General features: G+C 28.8%; 3 protein-coding genes across 16 annotated transcripts in view; 1 reads left to right on the top strand and 2 right to left on the bottom strand.

Moving 5' to 3' along the window:
- Positions 1-3066, top strand: part of unc-104 (kinesin family member unc-104) — an 85390-nt gene extending 82324 nt beyond the window's left edge. For all 14 annotated transcript variants that reach the window (XM_087167761.1, XM_087167766.1, XM_087167756.1 and 11 more), the window contains 2 exons: positions 1356-1474; positions 2163-3066. In XM_087167761.1, the coding sequence (XP_087023887.1) occupies positions 1356-1474; positions 2163-2205 (162 nt within the window). In that variant the 3' untranslated portion in view covers positions 2206-3066. The remainder of the gene's footprint in view (positions 1-1355; positions 1475-2162) is intronic.
- A 6052-nt stretch (positions 3067-9118) lies between these two features.
- On the bottom strand, positions 9119-10935 carry LOC107452686 (uncharacterized). The gene has a single exon (XM_043047565.3). It carries the CDS (start codon positions 10684-10686, stop codon positions 9616-9618), a length of 1071 nt encoding a protein of 356 aa, XP_042903499.2. The 5' UTR covers positions 10687-10935; the 3' UTR covers positions 9119-9615.
- Positions 10936-15894: 4959 nt separating this feature from the next.
- LOC107452665 (uncharacterized) lies at positions 15895-16458 on the bottom strand. The gene has a single exon (XM_016069212.1). The coding sequence runs from the start codon at positions 16456-16458 to the stop codon at positions 15895-15897; it is 564 nt and encodes a 187-aa protein (XP_015924698.1).
- Between the last annotated feature and the right edge of the window lie 880 nt (positions 16459-17338).

Genomic DNA, 17338 nt, shown 5'->3' with positions numbered 1-17338 from the left:
AACATAAAAGATATAGCAAACAAAAGCAATAACTTAAAAAGTGATTTAATAAAAAAAATTGTTTTTGGAAAAAGAGTTAACTCATCATCAAAATTTTATTTATAATTGCTGTTATTTATGCTATAAAATGCAAAATTCTTATCAAATAAAAGACAATTATCTAAACAGTTGCTGATTGTCACGTAATTTTTCAAACTAAAATAGCAATTTTTGTATGTTAAGGAGTTACTATATATTTCTACTTCACTGTTATTGATATGTTTCAAAGGGCTCTAGTTAGATTAGACTATAATATGAACATAATGATTCGGTCCATTATTAAAGTTTTTTTTTCCAATATAATTTAAAAAGTAATATTACTGATATATTTGCTATAAATCACATAACAGTATTTATTAAAAGAAATGAAATATTAATGTATATTCTCAGTAGTTTTAATTTGCTGAACCAGGTAGTTTTTCAAGTAATAATTGTCTCTTATGTGAACTGAGGAAAAATATAATTTCCAGCTTTTTTTTTTCAATTGGTAATTTTTATTTTCACTAAATGTTAAGTATCAATGTAATCATTTATATAATAATAGATTAGTACCAATTGTATGTCAACATATTATTTATCACCTTAAACTGTCTGAAATTTATTATTAAAGGGTTGCGCTTGCGTAAAATTTACTATTGTGGAAATTCAGCTTTTTTGCCTTTTGGCTAATCTCATCCCTGGTGTAGTTTCTCATCATTATATCATCTGCCAATTTCTTGTTTTTAGATTAATTTTTAAAATGTTATTTAAATTTCGAAAATAAATTTCCAACTATATTTTCAACCATTTGTAGTTCAGAAATTAATTCGCAGTTTAAACATTTCATCCTGTACAAGCACAGAATTTTCCTTCAAAAACTTTCAATTTTTTTTTTTTTTTTAATTTTTTTTAAGACATCCAAGTTGAGGATGGGCTAATTTTTCAGACAATTTTCTTACAATAGGTATGCATAAAGCTATTGTATAGTTCATTAAAAAAACACTCTATTCATCTAGAAATAATTCTAAATGTTTTCTTTTCTATTTTATCATTAAATTATGAAAATCTTAGGGGTCATTTTTCTTGTCAAAATTATTCATGCCATCATCCCCTTAACTGAAATATGTATTTTATTTTATTTTTAAATTTTCATAAATGCCAAGCTACATCAATGTTTACAAACATATTTGTGAACCAAATAAATGTGTGTTTTTTTCCATAAATATATACTTCATCTATAAAATAGTCAAATATTTAGAATAATGTTAGATGATTAAATAACATCATTAAAATAGCTCTATTTTCTCATAATACTTTAATAATATTTTTGAATGTAGGTTCCAAATACTTTCTCAGTTGTGACAAAGCATAGAGGATTCCTTCTTCAGACATTAGGTGATAAGGAAGTTTATGAATGGCTCTATGCAATCAATCCTTTGCTAGCTGGGCAAATCAGGTTTGTAGTTTTGATTTCCTTTAAGAATTAATCCTCAGGTTAGGATTAAATAGAAACAAATGCTAGATTTATTTTATTGGAAAGCAGTTTTAGTTTGACAAGATTACTCTAAATCGTTATTTAAGACTATACCATCAATGTGTCAAAAATTATTTATTGAACACAATTTTTTGCTATACATTATTAATTCAAAACCATTAAGTTATATTATTTTGTTTTATTTGAATCTTTTCTTCTGGTTTCATTATTATTGCGATGTTGTTGTTTTTTTAACTTGGTGTTATTTTTGATAAATTATTATATGTTTTATTATAAGTTGATTACTTTTATATGCTTTTGTAATTTTTCTGATTAGCTTTTCTTCAAAAAGTATTATTAGAACTTTGATTTTGCAGAAGAATATTTATGCAATTTCTAGGTTAAATTTAATATTTATTTTGAAGTTTTTAAAAGAAACTATTATGTAACCTCTTTTTTGTGTTTGAATATTAAAACTTATTATTTCAATAGATCTAAATTATCCAGAAGGTTCTTTAAAAAGTATTGATAGAACTTTGATTTTGCAGAAGAATATTTATGCAATTTCTAGGTTAAATTTAAAATTTTTAATTTATTTTGAAGTTTTTTAAAGAAACTATTATGTAACCTCTTTTTTGTGTTTGAATATTAAAACTTATTATTTCAATAGATCTAAATTATCCAGAAGGCGCCCTATCTCAACATCAGCATGAAGCTCCCACTCCCACCCCAACACTTCTTCTAATTGGAATACTGAAAAAAATGAAGCTATAGGTTACATTCCTGCATAAGTTTGAAGCTTTAGCTAATTCTCATTCGGTGCTTTATGTGTAGTTGTATAGCATATATTAAACTCATATTAGATGTGTTTATTATACCTCACTTTCTCTATAATGAATTAAAAATTTTAAATCTGAGATGCATTCTGGTATCATTTATGCAGTTGAAAGAGGTCTAGGATTAAAATTTTTATGCGAATTATATCTGTGCAAATTTTTATTGTCATTTAACAATTTATAATAGTTTGAAACTTGATATCGATGATTTAAACATGAGAGAGAAAAGAACTTATAATTTTAATACAAATTTTGCCAGTTCTAGAAACTTAACAAAAAAGTAAAAGATTCAAAAGTATTAATTAATTTTACATTGAATAGGATTTCTGAGGGATATATATTAAATTGGGAGCATTTTGCATTACATTTTCGAACACCCTGTGTAACAATTTTCAAATTTTCTGTTTTAACTGTTTGCAAAATAAATCCAAAAACCTCTATAACATTGTTAGCAGTAACTAAATGAATTGTGATTTTTTTTTTATGCTTTAAACTTTGAACAAAGTAAATTTTTATTTTACAAAAGAATAGAGAAAGTGAAATATAAATAAACACATCCACTGTTACTGGGGAAAAATGGTTCCTTGCCTTTACCTTTACTGGCATAATGTAAAATATATAAACTAGTCATTAAAAACATGGACACTTTTATGAAAGACATTTAATAAAATTCACTAAATTTTACTTAATCGGTGTTTGAAAAATGAGTAGTAATGTATCAAGCTATAGCTCTGGGTACATTTGATTTCTTTCTACTAGTATGTTCACTCACTTTTTATATATATGGCTTCCATTTGTGATATAATTTAGACAGCTATTATTTCTATAAATTGCTGCTAAATCTTTTATTTTCAGTCTAAAGTTTATACATGTGTATTTTTTGGGTGAGTATAAAACATCTGCCAGCAAATTGGCATTGTAAAATGAATAATTTTTATACTATAGCAGTAAATTTACATATATGTATATAAAACATTTTCATTATTTTTGAAAAGTATTTTTAACTTTAAGTTGTTTTTAAAGTTTTTCGTTATAATTTTTTTTTTGTTATATTTTAATATCTAAAATTATTTGAAAAGAAATTGCATCATTTGAATATGACAAAAAAAAATGAATCAATTCAAAAATATCACTTTTAAAGTCTGTATTTATTTATCATATTGATAAAAAAACGTACTAGCTTTGTCCTATTTTTCTGGTATTTTTTTAAAATTTAATTTAAAATGAAATTCTTGTTTTCAAAGCATATATATCTATTTTCAGTCTGGTTTTGTTCTTGGGTGAACTTTATTACATATTTTTGTATATATTGTTTCATATTATCATTGTTTTTAATGTAAGTTGTTATACAATCTTATTTATTTATCACTTAGCGTAATATCTGTGCTTTGCTTGTGATACTACTTGCTTGTCACACATTGTTGTGTTTGAATGTGTATAAAGTCATAGGCATCTAAGTCGAAGTAGCACACCAAAGTGTTGCATTGTAATATATGTTATATTTATTGCCATTGTTCTATCATGTGTTGATGTACCTTATATATTTATTTAAATGTTGATGCAGTTGTGATTGTTTATTTCTGTTTATTAAAAAATGGGTTTACTGTGTGTTATGGCAACATAACACATTTGATCCTTCAAACTTATCACAGGTGAGCTAGCCTCATCTTTTCAGTGATATAGTTGGTATGCTGGTGAAATTCACTTAAAGCAGTATTATAATTTATACCATTTAAATATTAATGTAATTTGTGGTATTGCAAAGCAGTTAAAAAATTTTAAAAACCTGCTAAATGTATTAAGTTTTTTTTTTTTTTTTTTTTTTTTTTTAAGATGAAGCAAATATTGAATTTAAAAAACTATCTTAGAAAAATGGACTTAAATATTTATAAATTAAAAATTGTAAATCCAATAAATTTTTAAAATCTTAATAAACCCACAGATTTATCAATTGTTACTCATAAAATCTATATTAATATGTCTTATATCAGTACTTTTTTTATAATAATTGAACAATTGAAATGTATGAAGTACTGTTCCTTCATTGCATTTGTGTACATTATTTCACTATAACTAAGTTGTTATCAAGTCACTTTATTTTAACTGCTATTCTGGATTTTAAAATATTTACAAAACAATTCGATTGAACCTGGACAAACTAAAGAAATCCATAAAAAGGTTTATTTACCAGTTTTGTAGTTGCGTAAATGTTTCCACGGATACAATTCATGAAAATTTGTGAAAATTAAAGGTATGAGTTGAATTGAAGATAAAGAGTTGAATAAAGGTATGTTTTCACTGTACTTGTGTATAGTGTTATGTGATAGAATTATAATTTGAGTAGATATATTATAATAATCTGTGCCTCTTACCCAATGAAGTATTTTGATTGTACTGAGCTGCCTACTACTTATTTTTTGATTATTGATCTCATAAGTCTAATATATACTGAATGCGCTAAAGACTTTGGAGGAAGAGCAATAAATGAATATGCAAACATTCATGATGCACAATATTAGATACAGTGAGAGGCTTTAACCAGTAAATTGATTTTTAATGCCTTATTCTAGTCATTCTGAAACAAATAAATGTGTGATATATTACAGAGTTTGCAGTCATTAAACATCTTGCTTCACTACTAAAATAAGAAACAGTTGAATAATGTTTCATATTAAATGCTATGCAATGCATGTAACAATATTATTTCCCTTCTACACTTATTCTCTCACATTTTAATTTAATTTCTCATAAGATAATCATTTCTACTTTAGTATTTTTTTAAAGGAGACTATGCTTCCGTTTTGATTGGAAACATTTTAGTTCACTACTAAAATAAGAAACTGTCAAGAGTTTTAATATTAGTTACGCTATGCGATGCATGCACTATGCAATTTATTATATTCTTTTTTTTTTTAAATATTCAACATTTTGTGTTATATCCAATATTTTAGTCTATGCAATGCATAATACAAGACTAGATTCTTTTCGTATTTATTCCCTCTTTTAGTTTATTATTCAATAATTATTTCTACTCTGGTATATTTTAAAATGAGATTATGCTTTACTTTTTCATTGTTAAACATTCTGCTGCACTACTGAGTTAAGAAACTGTTGAAAGACAATTTTTAGATTAAGATGCCACACATATTATGAAATCATTTCATTTTTATTCCTGTGTGTTTTAATTGAGTTTTTCTACTCTTAAATATTTTAAAATGTGACTATGCTTCCTTTTTATATTACATGTGACTCCAAAATACATTGTATTAAAAAATGCCTTATTGTAATTTTCTTATAAAAAGACAAAGATAATTTTTTCTTTTAAAATGACCACAATATTTCTTTTAATTGTGTATTACTTTTATGAAAAAGGAAACTTTTTGGTAACTTTAAAGAGATATTTTACATTATGAAGCTAAATATTGAATTCTTTTTTAGATCATAGAACTATATACTGCTGCTTGTTAATTTCATTACAGTCTTTTTTTTTTGTTTTCATAGAACTGTGCAAAGTAATAAAGTTTCACATCAAATAACCAAGTGTGCCCAAAATATTTTATTATACCAATGTTTTGATGCAAAAATGAATGGATGCAGCTTTACAAACAAATTACATTAAACCTTTACATTAAAAAGCATAGCCTGTGACCTTTTATGGGAAATAAAGAAAGGTTATGTATTATAATTAATGAGCAACAGTGTAATACAAATGACACTCCATCATTTTTGAAAAAATTACTATGTTTATGACTTTTTGCTAAACAAAATGATAGAATTTGATCTTTTATAGTTCTATTAAATCTATTATTAAAAGTATTTTGTGTTCATTCATGACATAAAAGGAAGCTATTTGCTGTTCATTATTTTTACGATATTTTAATTGTACTCACTGTTAAATTTTGGACAATTTTTAGCCCAATTTGTTCAGTTTGATATTGGTTTTTCTTGGAATAAATCACAGGCATAACATTCCTACATTCTTTTTTTATTTTACTAAACCAAACATATTATATTTTATTATTAAACCTAGGCAAAAAATTATATGCCTGATTAAAATATAGAAATACATTGTATTGTATTTAAATTAATTATACATGAAATAATAGATTAAGATATTTAATTGTTATGCATTGTGTATATTTAAAATATCAATCTATGAAAATCAAAGCTGTTTAAGAATATAATTCATTTGCCTTTATCTTTGAATGTTCCTTATGTATCATTTTCCAATTAAAATATATATATTTATATTTAGATAATTTAAACAACTTTAAATTCCTACACTTTTAGACATGCATAATTAAATAGATTTTGAACTTTGACCTAGTGGAACTTAGTTAATTTAATAGGTTTGATTATTGCCTTAAGTATTTTTTCTTCTTTTTTGATTAAACTTTCTTCTGTGACAATATTTTTTGAAATTTTTAAGATTATGTAATTGATTTCATCTGCATAGTGGCAAAAAATTATATCGCCAATATCACTTTACAATTGTTTTATAAAATTAAAAATGCAAATGATTTCATTCATTCTCAAAAATCTTATGTTTATATCATATGCTGCTTAAGTTTTAAAACTGATATCATACTTGATATTTCAAAGATTATCAAGAAATGTGAACTGTAATGCTATAATGATTACCCATTTTTATCTTTAATTCTTAATTAATTTTCCCTTTTAAGGTGTGAATTTTTTTAAGTTATTCAATAAACTTTACTATTAGTTCTGATAAATTAAAAACAGCTATTGCTCTTAATTTATCAATCTATGCTTGTATTCATTTGATGATATAGACATATGTGCCTCGTAATTTGTTTTTGATGTAAAATGATGATAAACACCTAAAATACTAATTAAATGTAAAATAAAATATTAATTTGTAAAGTTCATGTGTGTCTTTTCTTAGTTATTTTTTCTTAGTTCATGAAAATTCTATGCCATTATTAAAAATATCTTTGAATTACTTTTTAAAACAATTTTTCCTTTTTTTTATTAGTTTTATACAATTACTTTAGCAGTTTTATTAGTTTTATACAATTACTTTAACTTTACTTTACTTTACTTTAATTATTTTAACTTGTTTTACTTAACAAGAATTTCTAAAAAAGTTTTTAGTACTTTGTGTTCTGCAGAATTTTTACTATTTTTAAACATGTTTGATTTAGCTTTTATTAAGCTAGGTTTTGGTTTAATATCTCGTTCTTGTAGTTATGCGTTTTTTTTTTGTTTTTTTTATAGTGTTAGGCATGATTTTCCTTATCAATTGATGATATCCTGCTTATTAAGTTAATATCATGCAATGAATTCATGGGCTTTGTTGGTGGGGAAGTATTTAGCAGGATATTTTCATTTTGCAGGTATTTAGCACCTTTAAGACATTTTATTTGCTTGTGAAATTTAGAGAACTATTATAACAGTTTAATTTTATCCCCCTCAAAAATTGAGCTTCTGTGATTCCCAGCAATGAATCATATATTGAATATTATTTCTTAACATCGTAACCAAAATTAATAAATATTATTATAGTAACATTCAAAAGAAAATTCTAAAATATACATACCTGTAAAAATTATCATTTTTTTTTTTAAAGCTGGAATCTTCAGTTGCTAAGTTATATTTCTTTTGCTATGCATAATTTTCTTTTAAAATATTATAAAATATAATCTGAATAAGTGTGTTTGTTCGATCATTTTAAATAATAATGTCTTAATTTAAAATGGAATAAATAACTACATTTCTTTTATAAAAACACTTTTTCTTATAGACTCTTAGAGTTCGGGGTATTATTTTTTTTTTAAATCTAAATAAATTTTTGTTTTCAAATGTACATACACTTATTTCAGATGTAGTTCATTTCCAAATAATGTTTTTCCGTTTCCAAACTAAATTTCTAGTTCCATAATTCCCTTTCCTTTTCGATAATAAATATCATAGTCTAAATAAGTGTGTTCGCGTTGATGTGTTACTTTGAATTGGAGTAGAAAAGTACATTGCTCCTTAAAATGCACCATTATTTATTGTCTTTTTAAAAAATAAAGTGGTTGAAGAAGTATTTTTTAGAATCCGAATAAATTTTAAATTCACATAAACTTATCTATAATTAATTGTAAAAACATTGTATTTCTGTCTCCAAGCTAAATTCTTATTTATAAAATAATGCTTATCCTTTTAGACAATAAGTCTAAGTAAGTGTTTTTGCACTATCATTTGATAATAACAATGTGTTATTTTGCCTCAGAACAAGTAGCATTTCTCCTTTAAATACACTTTTTACCTATTATCTTCTAAAATTAAGTATTGTATTTTATTTTTTTTTTTTAATTTAGCAAAATATCAGTTTTTAAATGAAATCTTTATTATTGTTTTTATGTTATTTTAAATATTTATTTATAAAGCTTGCATTTATTTACAATTAAGGTAAGACCGACACATTCTTATTTCCTAAAGAATAGTATCAATTTAATCTTATTAGTTATAACTATTTATCACTATACATTGAAACTGTAAAGATATATAATGTTACTTTTCTGTGTTAAAGATAAAATTTTTATTTTTTATTCTCCTGTTTTAAAATCCAAATTTTAAACTTTTTTTAACATATATACTTGACTTGAAAAAACATTATCAGTAAGTCTTAATGTGAAATCAATGCATAGATAAAGTTCATTTTTAGAATGAACTGTATTAAAAGAGATAAATACTGTAAATAAATATACCTTTTAATAGTTAACAGAGATTGATATACAATCCAAAAAAAAATTTAATCAACTCGGGATAAATAATGAAGCAATATTTTTTCATTTTCATTTATTTAAAATTCAATTCATGTATACATATAAAAGTACAAAACACATGCAAGAATGTTAGTTATATACTAATAAAAAAATAGAATAATCACCTGGTAAGAATATTTCTTTTTTTTTTTTTTTTGGAATTAATTAATTCTGAAGTCATAGTTTTTCATTGGGAATGCAGGTGATAATCATTTAAAAACTAAATAGAAATATAACCATCAGTAAAATCTTTTCTCAAAAGCATAGGTGATATTTTCACTACTCAATTAAAAATAATTCATCATTAAATTTTCTCATCCAAATCAACCTCGATATTTCTCATCAAAATTGGCCCTACATAGTAAGATATTATTTTTTTATACATATAATATTTTCGTATCGATATAATATTTTTATATACATAATATTTCCAGAAGTCATTCATCACTGTAGTTCGACCATTTACATTTTAATAATAAAATTATTTTTTTGAATAATATAATTAATATTATAATTATTCACTCACTCGAATCACTGGTATATCTCGCTCAGTTGGCGAACTTTCCTCTTGCTCATTGCATGCTGCTTCAATGATAAGTTTTCCATCAGCGTTTAAGCGTGCTGTAATGACTTCTGGATTGACATTGTTTGGAATATTAAACGATCGATACATTTCATGAAACTCATATAAACCATTTTCCATACTTTCGTGCATAGCAGAGACATCAATTTGTCCATCGGCAATTTTTACTGAAACTTCTTCTGGTTGATAATACGAAGTTTCCAAAGTTATTTGGAATCTGTTGTCTTCGCTCATTACTTGAGCACTTGTCTTTGGCTCATAAAAAGTAAAAGTATCACCTTCACTATTTTCTTGCATATTTTCAGTATCTTCTTCAAGCGGTCTTTCTTCGTTTTGATTAGCAGGACAAACATTTTCACCGTCACGTCTCAATTTATGATGCATACCAGGGCCATGTCCCATTTTGTGTTTTCTTCCATGTCCATGATGCATTTTGTGTTTCATTCCTTGGCGATGTTTCATTCTGTGCTCCATAGCGTGGTCATGTCTTTTTCCGTGCTCCATAACATGCAAGTGTTTCATGCTATGGCCATGTCTCATTCCGTTGATCATACCATGACCATGCCTCCTTTCGTGCATCATTCCATGATCATGTCTCATTTCATGCATCATACCATGACCATGCCTCCTTTCGTGCATCATTCCATGATCATGTCTCATTTCATGCATCATACCATGACCATGCCTCCTTCCGTGCATCATTCCATGATCATGTCTCATTCCATGCATCATACCGTGTCTCCTTCCGGGAGTCATATCATGACTATGTCTCATTCTATGCATCATACCATGGCCGTGTCTCATTCCATGCTTCATACCATGATCGTGTTTTATCCTTTGTTGCGTATCATTGTCTGATTCAGTTTGATGCCTGTGACTATCTTCGCTTGAACTAGAACTTTCATAGCCATCCATACAGCGACGCTTTAAATGTTTCATAAATCTGCGATGCATATGTTTACTTCCCTTTCTAAGGCCTCTTGAAAATGGAGAACACTTCATTTCGGAGATAAAATTCTACAAAAACGATTGAAACGCGATAAGTCGAACGCAAAAAAACTAACGTCACTCAACTCTCAAATACTCTAGTAGAAGTAAAAATCCTCCTCTCAAATGACGCTTTTATGTAGTTCTTCAGTGACCTCGCTTAAAAAGATTGCAAACTCTGATTATTTGCAAAATGGGATTGCGCAAACGCTTCTATTGTTCTCTTCTCCGATTTCTTCCAAAAGTTGCAACCTTTTGCAAAGCTGAGTGACACATCACATGCTTTTATCACGAGATTGCAACAACTGTTGGCAACCGGATATTTGCAACGGCGCATTTCGTAACATCGTGACTAGAGTCGATTACAACATAGATAACGCGTTCGCTTGAAGGTCAAATTACAAAGGTTTTTTCTAAAATGCAGATAGAATATTTGAATGTGTCGCTCACCTCTTTTCACGCAGTCCTTGATATTTTATCGTTATTTTTTATACGAAATCCCGATTTGTTTTCATAGTAATTCAGCAGAATAAAAATTATTAAAGAATGCATGATTGCATTTGTATTTAATTTAAGGTTTTTAAATAGTTACTTTTAAATAAAATAAATCATATGATAAACTTTAAAAAAAAATACTAAAAACGTTTATCAAGTGAAAAGAATTATGTTCTTTTTACGTATTAAGTACAGAATATTTTTTATATAAAACAGAATAAATAGCAATATTTATTTTAACTCTTTATATTGCTTATTTTAATAATTTAGTTTAAGTTAACAATCCGAGTACTTTCGAAATGTCAAACAGTTTTGGATTTACTACAAACAGTTTTGGATTGACTACGAGCATATTGTAAAGCGCAGGGTCGACGAAATGGGCAGACGGGAGACAGCCCAGAGCGCCAAACGAAAGTCAGATTTAATGTTTTCAAAAAAATTTTTTGCTATTATAGTTTGTTTGAAAAATATATTTAATATTTATAGGTTTTTATTTTTTTAATTATATATTCTTAGATTAAATTTCTATATGGTTAAATTTTAAAAGTATGACTACACCAACAAATTATTCTTTTTTTTTTTCTTTTCTAAATTCTAATTTTTTTCTTCTTCCAAAATTGAGTTTTAAGGGTGCCGTTTTCAGTATCGCCCGGATCACGAAAATGTCTAGCGCCGACATTGCTTAAGCAAGAATACCATAGACTATTATTTATATTAGTCTATGGTATATTATGGAATAGACTATTATTTTAGAGAAACTGCGAAAGATAGCAAACAGGGGCGGAGGAACCCTGTTTGCGTATAAATTAGCATTTTTGAATTAATATTTTCGCAATAATAAGCGAATGGCAATCTTATAATTAAAGTTGAATAATCTTTTCGTTTCAAAAATTTTATTTTGAAAAGTCATTTTTTAAAAACAATTTTTTTTATTAAAATCACTGCTAATGGAAAAATATAATGTGTGATAAAGTCAATGTAATATGTATAAGTAACACCGTAGGTGAAATATATATAATAGCGTTATTTTAATTGTTTTTATTATCATTTTATTAAAATTGATACTTTATTCAATTCAATAATTTTATAAATGATATTTTGCGTCAAATCATAATCAATACACAACCTAATAAATGCAGATTTTTCAGTAATCATCGCCCTTAATGCATATTTTTTTATATCTTTGTCAAAAATGGAGCTAAAAAATATGCATCTTTGGATCACGCCTTTCTTATAACTTCTTCGGGCAATCAAACCGGTTTTTAAGTTTTGAATCTCCCCTTCTTTATAAATAATTCATCTGATTTCGAGAACGATTTTTTTTTTCGATATAATAATTGTGATATAATAATAGTGTGTGCATATATTTTTGTACTTTACTTTTAAAAAAAATTCTGAAAATATATTATTACGACCCTGTGTATAGTATAAGTCTTCCTATGAAAACTTACAACTCAACCAATGCACTTTATTTAATGTAATTTCAGTTCTAATTTAACACAAACAGGTATTTTGAACATTTTACTGTACTATCAGGAAGTTCGCGAAAAATTTCGTAAATTCGATGTTAACTTTCAAAACCCTTCTACACATCCACCCTTTTTTTTATAAAAAAAAAATAACTAAAATACTTATTTTATTTTTTATAAAAATAAATAAATATCATGCTTTTTGGTTATTTATTTTAAATACACGAAAAACTTTTAAAATAGCAATTCAAAAATATTAACTTTCTCTTTCTTGGAAATGATATTTCATATGCTTTCTTGCATATTTACAAATGTTAGCAAAACAAAATCAGAATACTTAACTGACATCTTTTGTAAATTAAATTTAATAAATTAAATCTGACATTCATAACCAATCTCAACGTTTATAACAGCTCAATAAATGCTCATGATTAATTTACATTTCAACAAAAACCATAATTCAGCTTATTTTAACATAGCATATGGATGGTGTTTTCTACACTAGGGAACGCTGCGAACTCGGTACCGCCTAAATTTCCGGGTTACTGTTTCCGTTGTATTTTAAAGCCATTATTTGGCATCATTGTGTTTTGAGATTCTTGCAAACAATGTATTTGATTACTTATTACTTGTGTTTACAATGTTAACAATACTTGTGTTTTGCAATGCTAAAAATGTTAACACTAACGTAAGATGGTGCACAGCTTGCAACAGGAACAAACAGTAATAAACTTATGGAAAGAGGCCATATCAAGACTGCCAAAAAAGTGAGTTATTCAAAATCTAGCAACCATGTCACCTTTTTTAACAATATATCTAAGTAACTAAAACAAATTTTTACTTCAAGCTCACCAGAATTACATAATAACATTAATATCTTACGAAATACGGCAGATTTGAGCTCAGAAATTATCTAATTTATTTCTTTTATTGAAAACAGAATTATCCGTTTGAAAATATCGCCTCGCAGAATAACATGTAGTAAGCAGCTGCAAACTTTCTAACCGGAACTAGAGGAGGCATACAGCTCGAGATTGTTATTGTTTACATTTCTACTGAAAACACCATCTATACAAAAACCGTATTTCAGGCTAAAACAAAATCAGACCAGATGCCGCGCTATATACGCCGACTATAGTCTACTAAACTGTCAAAAATAAAAACCTAATTTTAAAATAATATTAATAAAAGATGAAAAAATTAATATTTGCAAAATGATTAGCAGTGTTTCTTTGATTGAAATTGCTACTGAACTTTATTTGTTAAATCGGAGTTCCGCAAAAAGAAAGTCGACCATTTGGGTTCCGTATCCAGAAAAATGGTAAGCTGTCACGACTCCACAGTAGACAGGTAATGTCTACTGAAATATCATCAAATAACACTGAGGTGACAAATTCTGTTGCATGTATAGAAGTATTTGATCTTACCGAATTCGGGCGAGGAAACTGATGGCAACCATGACGACATGCATGTCGGAATGGTAATAGTTACAGGCCATCGTGTGAATCTATTGATGTAAGTTAAGAGGTACACGCATCCATCAGATGGTGGGAATGATCCAGAATGGTCAATATGTACATTGTCAAACTGTTAAGATGGGTGTGGCGGATAACCTTGTTCTTCTGACAACTGATTAGCGATTCCATTTCACATCGTTGGTTGCATATAAGGCCATACCAAGCATAAAAGGGCGAGTTTCTAGTACGCATAGGCTGAATATGGGCCGGGATAGCCTGGTCGGTAGGGGCTGGACTCATGTCCGAGAATTCGTGAGTTCGAACCCCGCCAGCCAAAAAAGCCCGGTGTAGTAAATGGTGACTGATGCACGTTAAATCTATCGAGTCTTAAAGTCCTCCATGTTCCCATAATAAATCAAAACCTCTGGGGGTACTGGATTGGAGATTGATTGTTCTCTGATTCAGGTCAAAATTAGGATCTGTGGATGTATGAATGGATCCACCCTATAAAACGGGCTGTGACGTGTGTGCGGCTGATGACGAATTCTTGGCCATAGGATGGCGTCACTGAAAAAATAAGAAACGCACACTCTGCCTTAACCCACTGGCGGTTAAGGAAATGGGCAAAATTGGGAGAATGTTTCTCCCCTACACACAGTTCCCCTATCAGTTAACATGGGAAAACCGGTTTTGCTATGCAGAGAAGACTGCAGGTTAAAATGCGACTTTTTACGTGCAGAACCGTCGGTGGGTTAAATTTGCTCGGTTTCACCAAGCAGGCTTGCTCGTGTGGCAAGTGGCATTAGAAACAACAATAAGATTGTCATATTTTTGAGTTAATACATGAATTAAAGGTTTATAATCAGTGAACACTATAAAATGAGTTCCTTCCAACATGTAACGAAAGTATTTTATGGATGTAAAAATTGCAAGGAGTTCACGGTCATAGGCACTATACTTTTTCTCTGCAGCACTTAATTTACGAGAAAAGAAACCTAGAGGCTGCAACTCCGCATCTTGATGACTTTTCTGATTAACACATGCACCAACAGCAGTATCTGAAGCATCTGTCATCAAAGCCAGCACTGCAGATGAATTTGGATGAGCCAAGTAAGAGATTTCTTTTAATTCTGCTCTGCAAGATTGGAATGAGTTTTCAGCTTCAGTTGTCCAAGAGAGACAAGGTTTTGTCATTATTCTTGCAACGTCCAAGCATTTGATGTAATGGTAATTGCTTTTGAGCAGCATGCGGCAAGAATTTTTACGATAGAAATTTAGAATTCCTAAAAATCGTCTGAGTTTGCTTACTGTTGTTGGCTTAGGATAAGTGGAAATCGCTTCAACTTTGTCTGGTAATGGCATAATACCATGTTCATCAACCAGATGATCTAAGAATTTGACTTTTTCTGCAGCAAATGTGCATTTTGAAAGGTTAACGATGAGGCCATATTGTCTCAAACGTTTGAAAACTTCCTTAACATGAAGGAGATGTTCTTGGATTGTATACGAGGTAATCAAAATATCGTCAATGTAGACAAAACAGACGTTTAACCCTTGCAGAACCTGGTCAACAAAGCGCTGCATCGTTTGTGCAGCATTTCTCAACCCAAAAGTCATGAATTTAAATTCAAAAACTCCAAATAGAGTGATGATGGCAGTTTTTGTAATGTCTTCCTTGCGCATGGGCACTTGATGATAAGCTCGGAGGAGATCAAGCGTTGTGAAGACAGTTTTTCCATGTAAATTAGTAGAAAAATCGCGTAAATGATGAATGGGATACTTGTCAGGAAGTGTATTGGCATTTAATGCACGGTAGTCTCCACGTGGTCGCCAAGAACCATCTGGCGTTTTAACCATGTGCAATGGGCTTGAGCAGCAACTTTGGATGGGCTACATATTTCTTGGTGTACTAGGTAATTAAATTCTGCTCTTGCCGCTTCCAATTTATCAACAGATAGTCTTCGCGCTTTTGCAATCACTGGTTGACCCTTTGCTTCGATAACATGACTGACATTATGAGGTAAATCTTTTATTCTGGTTTTCTCTCCTCGAAAATGTCTTTGGTACTCACTAATTAAAGAATGAAATTCCGCAGACATTTTCAACACAGTTATTTTAGGCGTTGATTCATAAGAAATTTTTCCGCGAAATGTTACATTAGTTAGGTACGACTTGGATTTTAGATCCACTAAAATGTCATAATGTGATAAAAAATCAGTTCCAAGAATGGGTCGTGATACATCAGCAATAGTATACATCCAGGGAAAGATGCGACGCAGTCCAATATCAAGATCCAATTTTCGTGTTCCATAAACCGGAATTCGAGAACCAATAGCAGCAACGAGTTTCAAGATGGACGGAGTCATATTGCGTTCATTCTGAGAAGGTGGCAAAATGGAAGTATCAGTGCCAGTGTCTACTAATAATTTACAACTTAATGTCCTATCAATAACTATAAGGTGACAATTTGCATATCCGTTGGCATTCGCCGCCAGTAACGCTTGGCCGTCTAGTTTTGCTGCTTAAAACTGCATGGTTGGATACATTTATTTGCTCTTACACGAAAACGATAATGATAACAGCAAAGTCTATTTTTACTTGTGGAGCGATTACGGTGTTTATTCATATTTTTATCAGGGCTTCGAACTCGGAAACGTAACACTTTATCAAGTTTTTTTTTTATTTGATTCACACACTTGAGCTTGCAGCGATTCAATAATATTCGAATAATTGCCATCGTTTGGCACTTTTTGTTTCGTTTCTGAACTAGCAGAGAATATTTCATTTTGAACAGCAATCTTATCCGCCATTATAGCTAATTTATTAAGAGGATCTGATGAAGAACTTAAAATAGCTTGCATTTGTGTGGGAAGTCTTTGAAGCCATAATGATTTTAGAAATATGCGTCGCCAACACGATCACCAGCCAAATCTTGCATTTGTCGTATCAATGCAGACGATCGTCTATCACCTAATGCGATATATGGCCCGACAGATCACGATACGGAAATATCTCCTAGAAAAAAGTTTGTTCTTAGGTTGGTAGAAGGTAAGTAGTAGGTTAGATTAAAATAAGAAAGAAAAATTTTTAAATTTGTTAATATCATGAAATATTCATTGCGTAAAACTAAGAACATTTCTCTATAAGCGATCTCAACTCTCGAATATGTCATTTGGGGAGAAAACTGGTTCCATGCCTTCCCCCATCTCTCTCCTCCTTTTTTCAGTTGTATAGGGTCCCGCAGTG

Source organism: Parasteatoda tepidariorum, chromosome 7, assembly GCF_982258835.1.
Source record: "Parasteatoda tepidariorum strain Cologne lab strain chromosome 7, Ptep-v5.0, whole genome shotgun sequence".
NCBI lineage: Eukaryota > Metazoa > Arthropoda > Arachnida > Araneae > Theridiidae > Parasteatoda > Parasteatoda tepidariorum.
Note: the sequence above shows the minus strand (reverse complement) of the source record. Positions and strands in the feature narration are given on the sequence as shown.

Excerpts from the sequence above, each read along its gene's own strand:
- LOC107452665 (XM_016069212.1), bottom strand. The coding sequence starts at position 16,458 with ATGACTCCGTCCATCTTGAAACTCGTTGCTGCTATTGGTTCTCGAATT.
- LOC107452686 (XM_043047565.3), bottom strand. The coding sequence starts at position 10,686 with ATGAAGTGTTCTCCATTTTCAAGAGGCCTTAGAAAGGGAAGTAAACAT.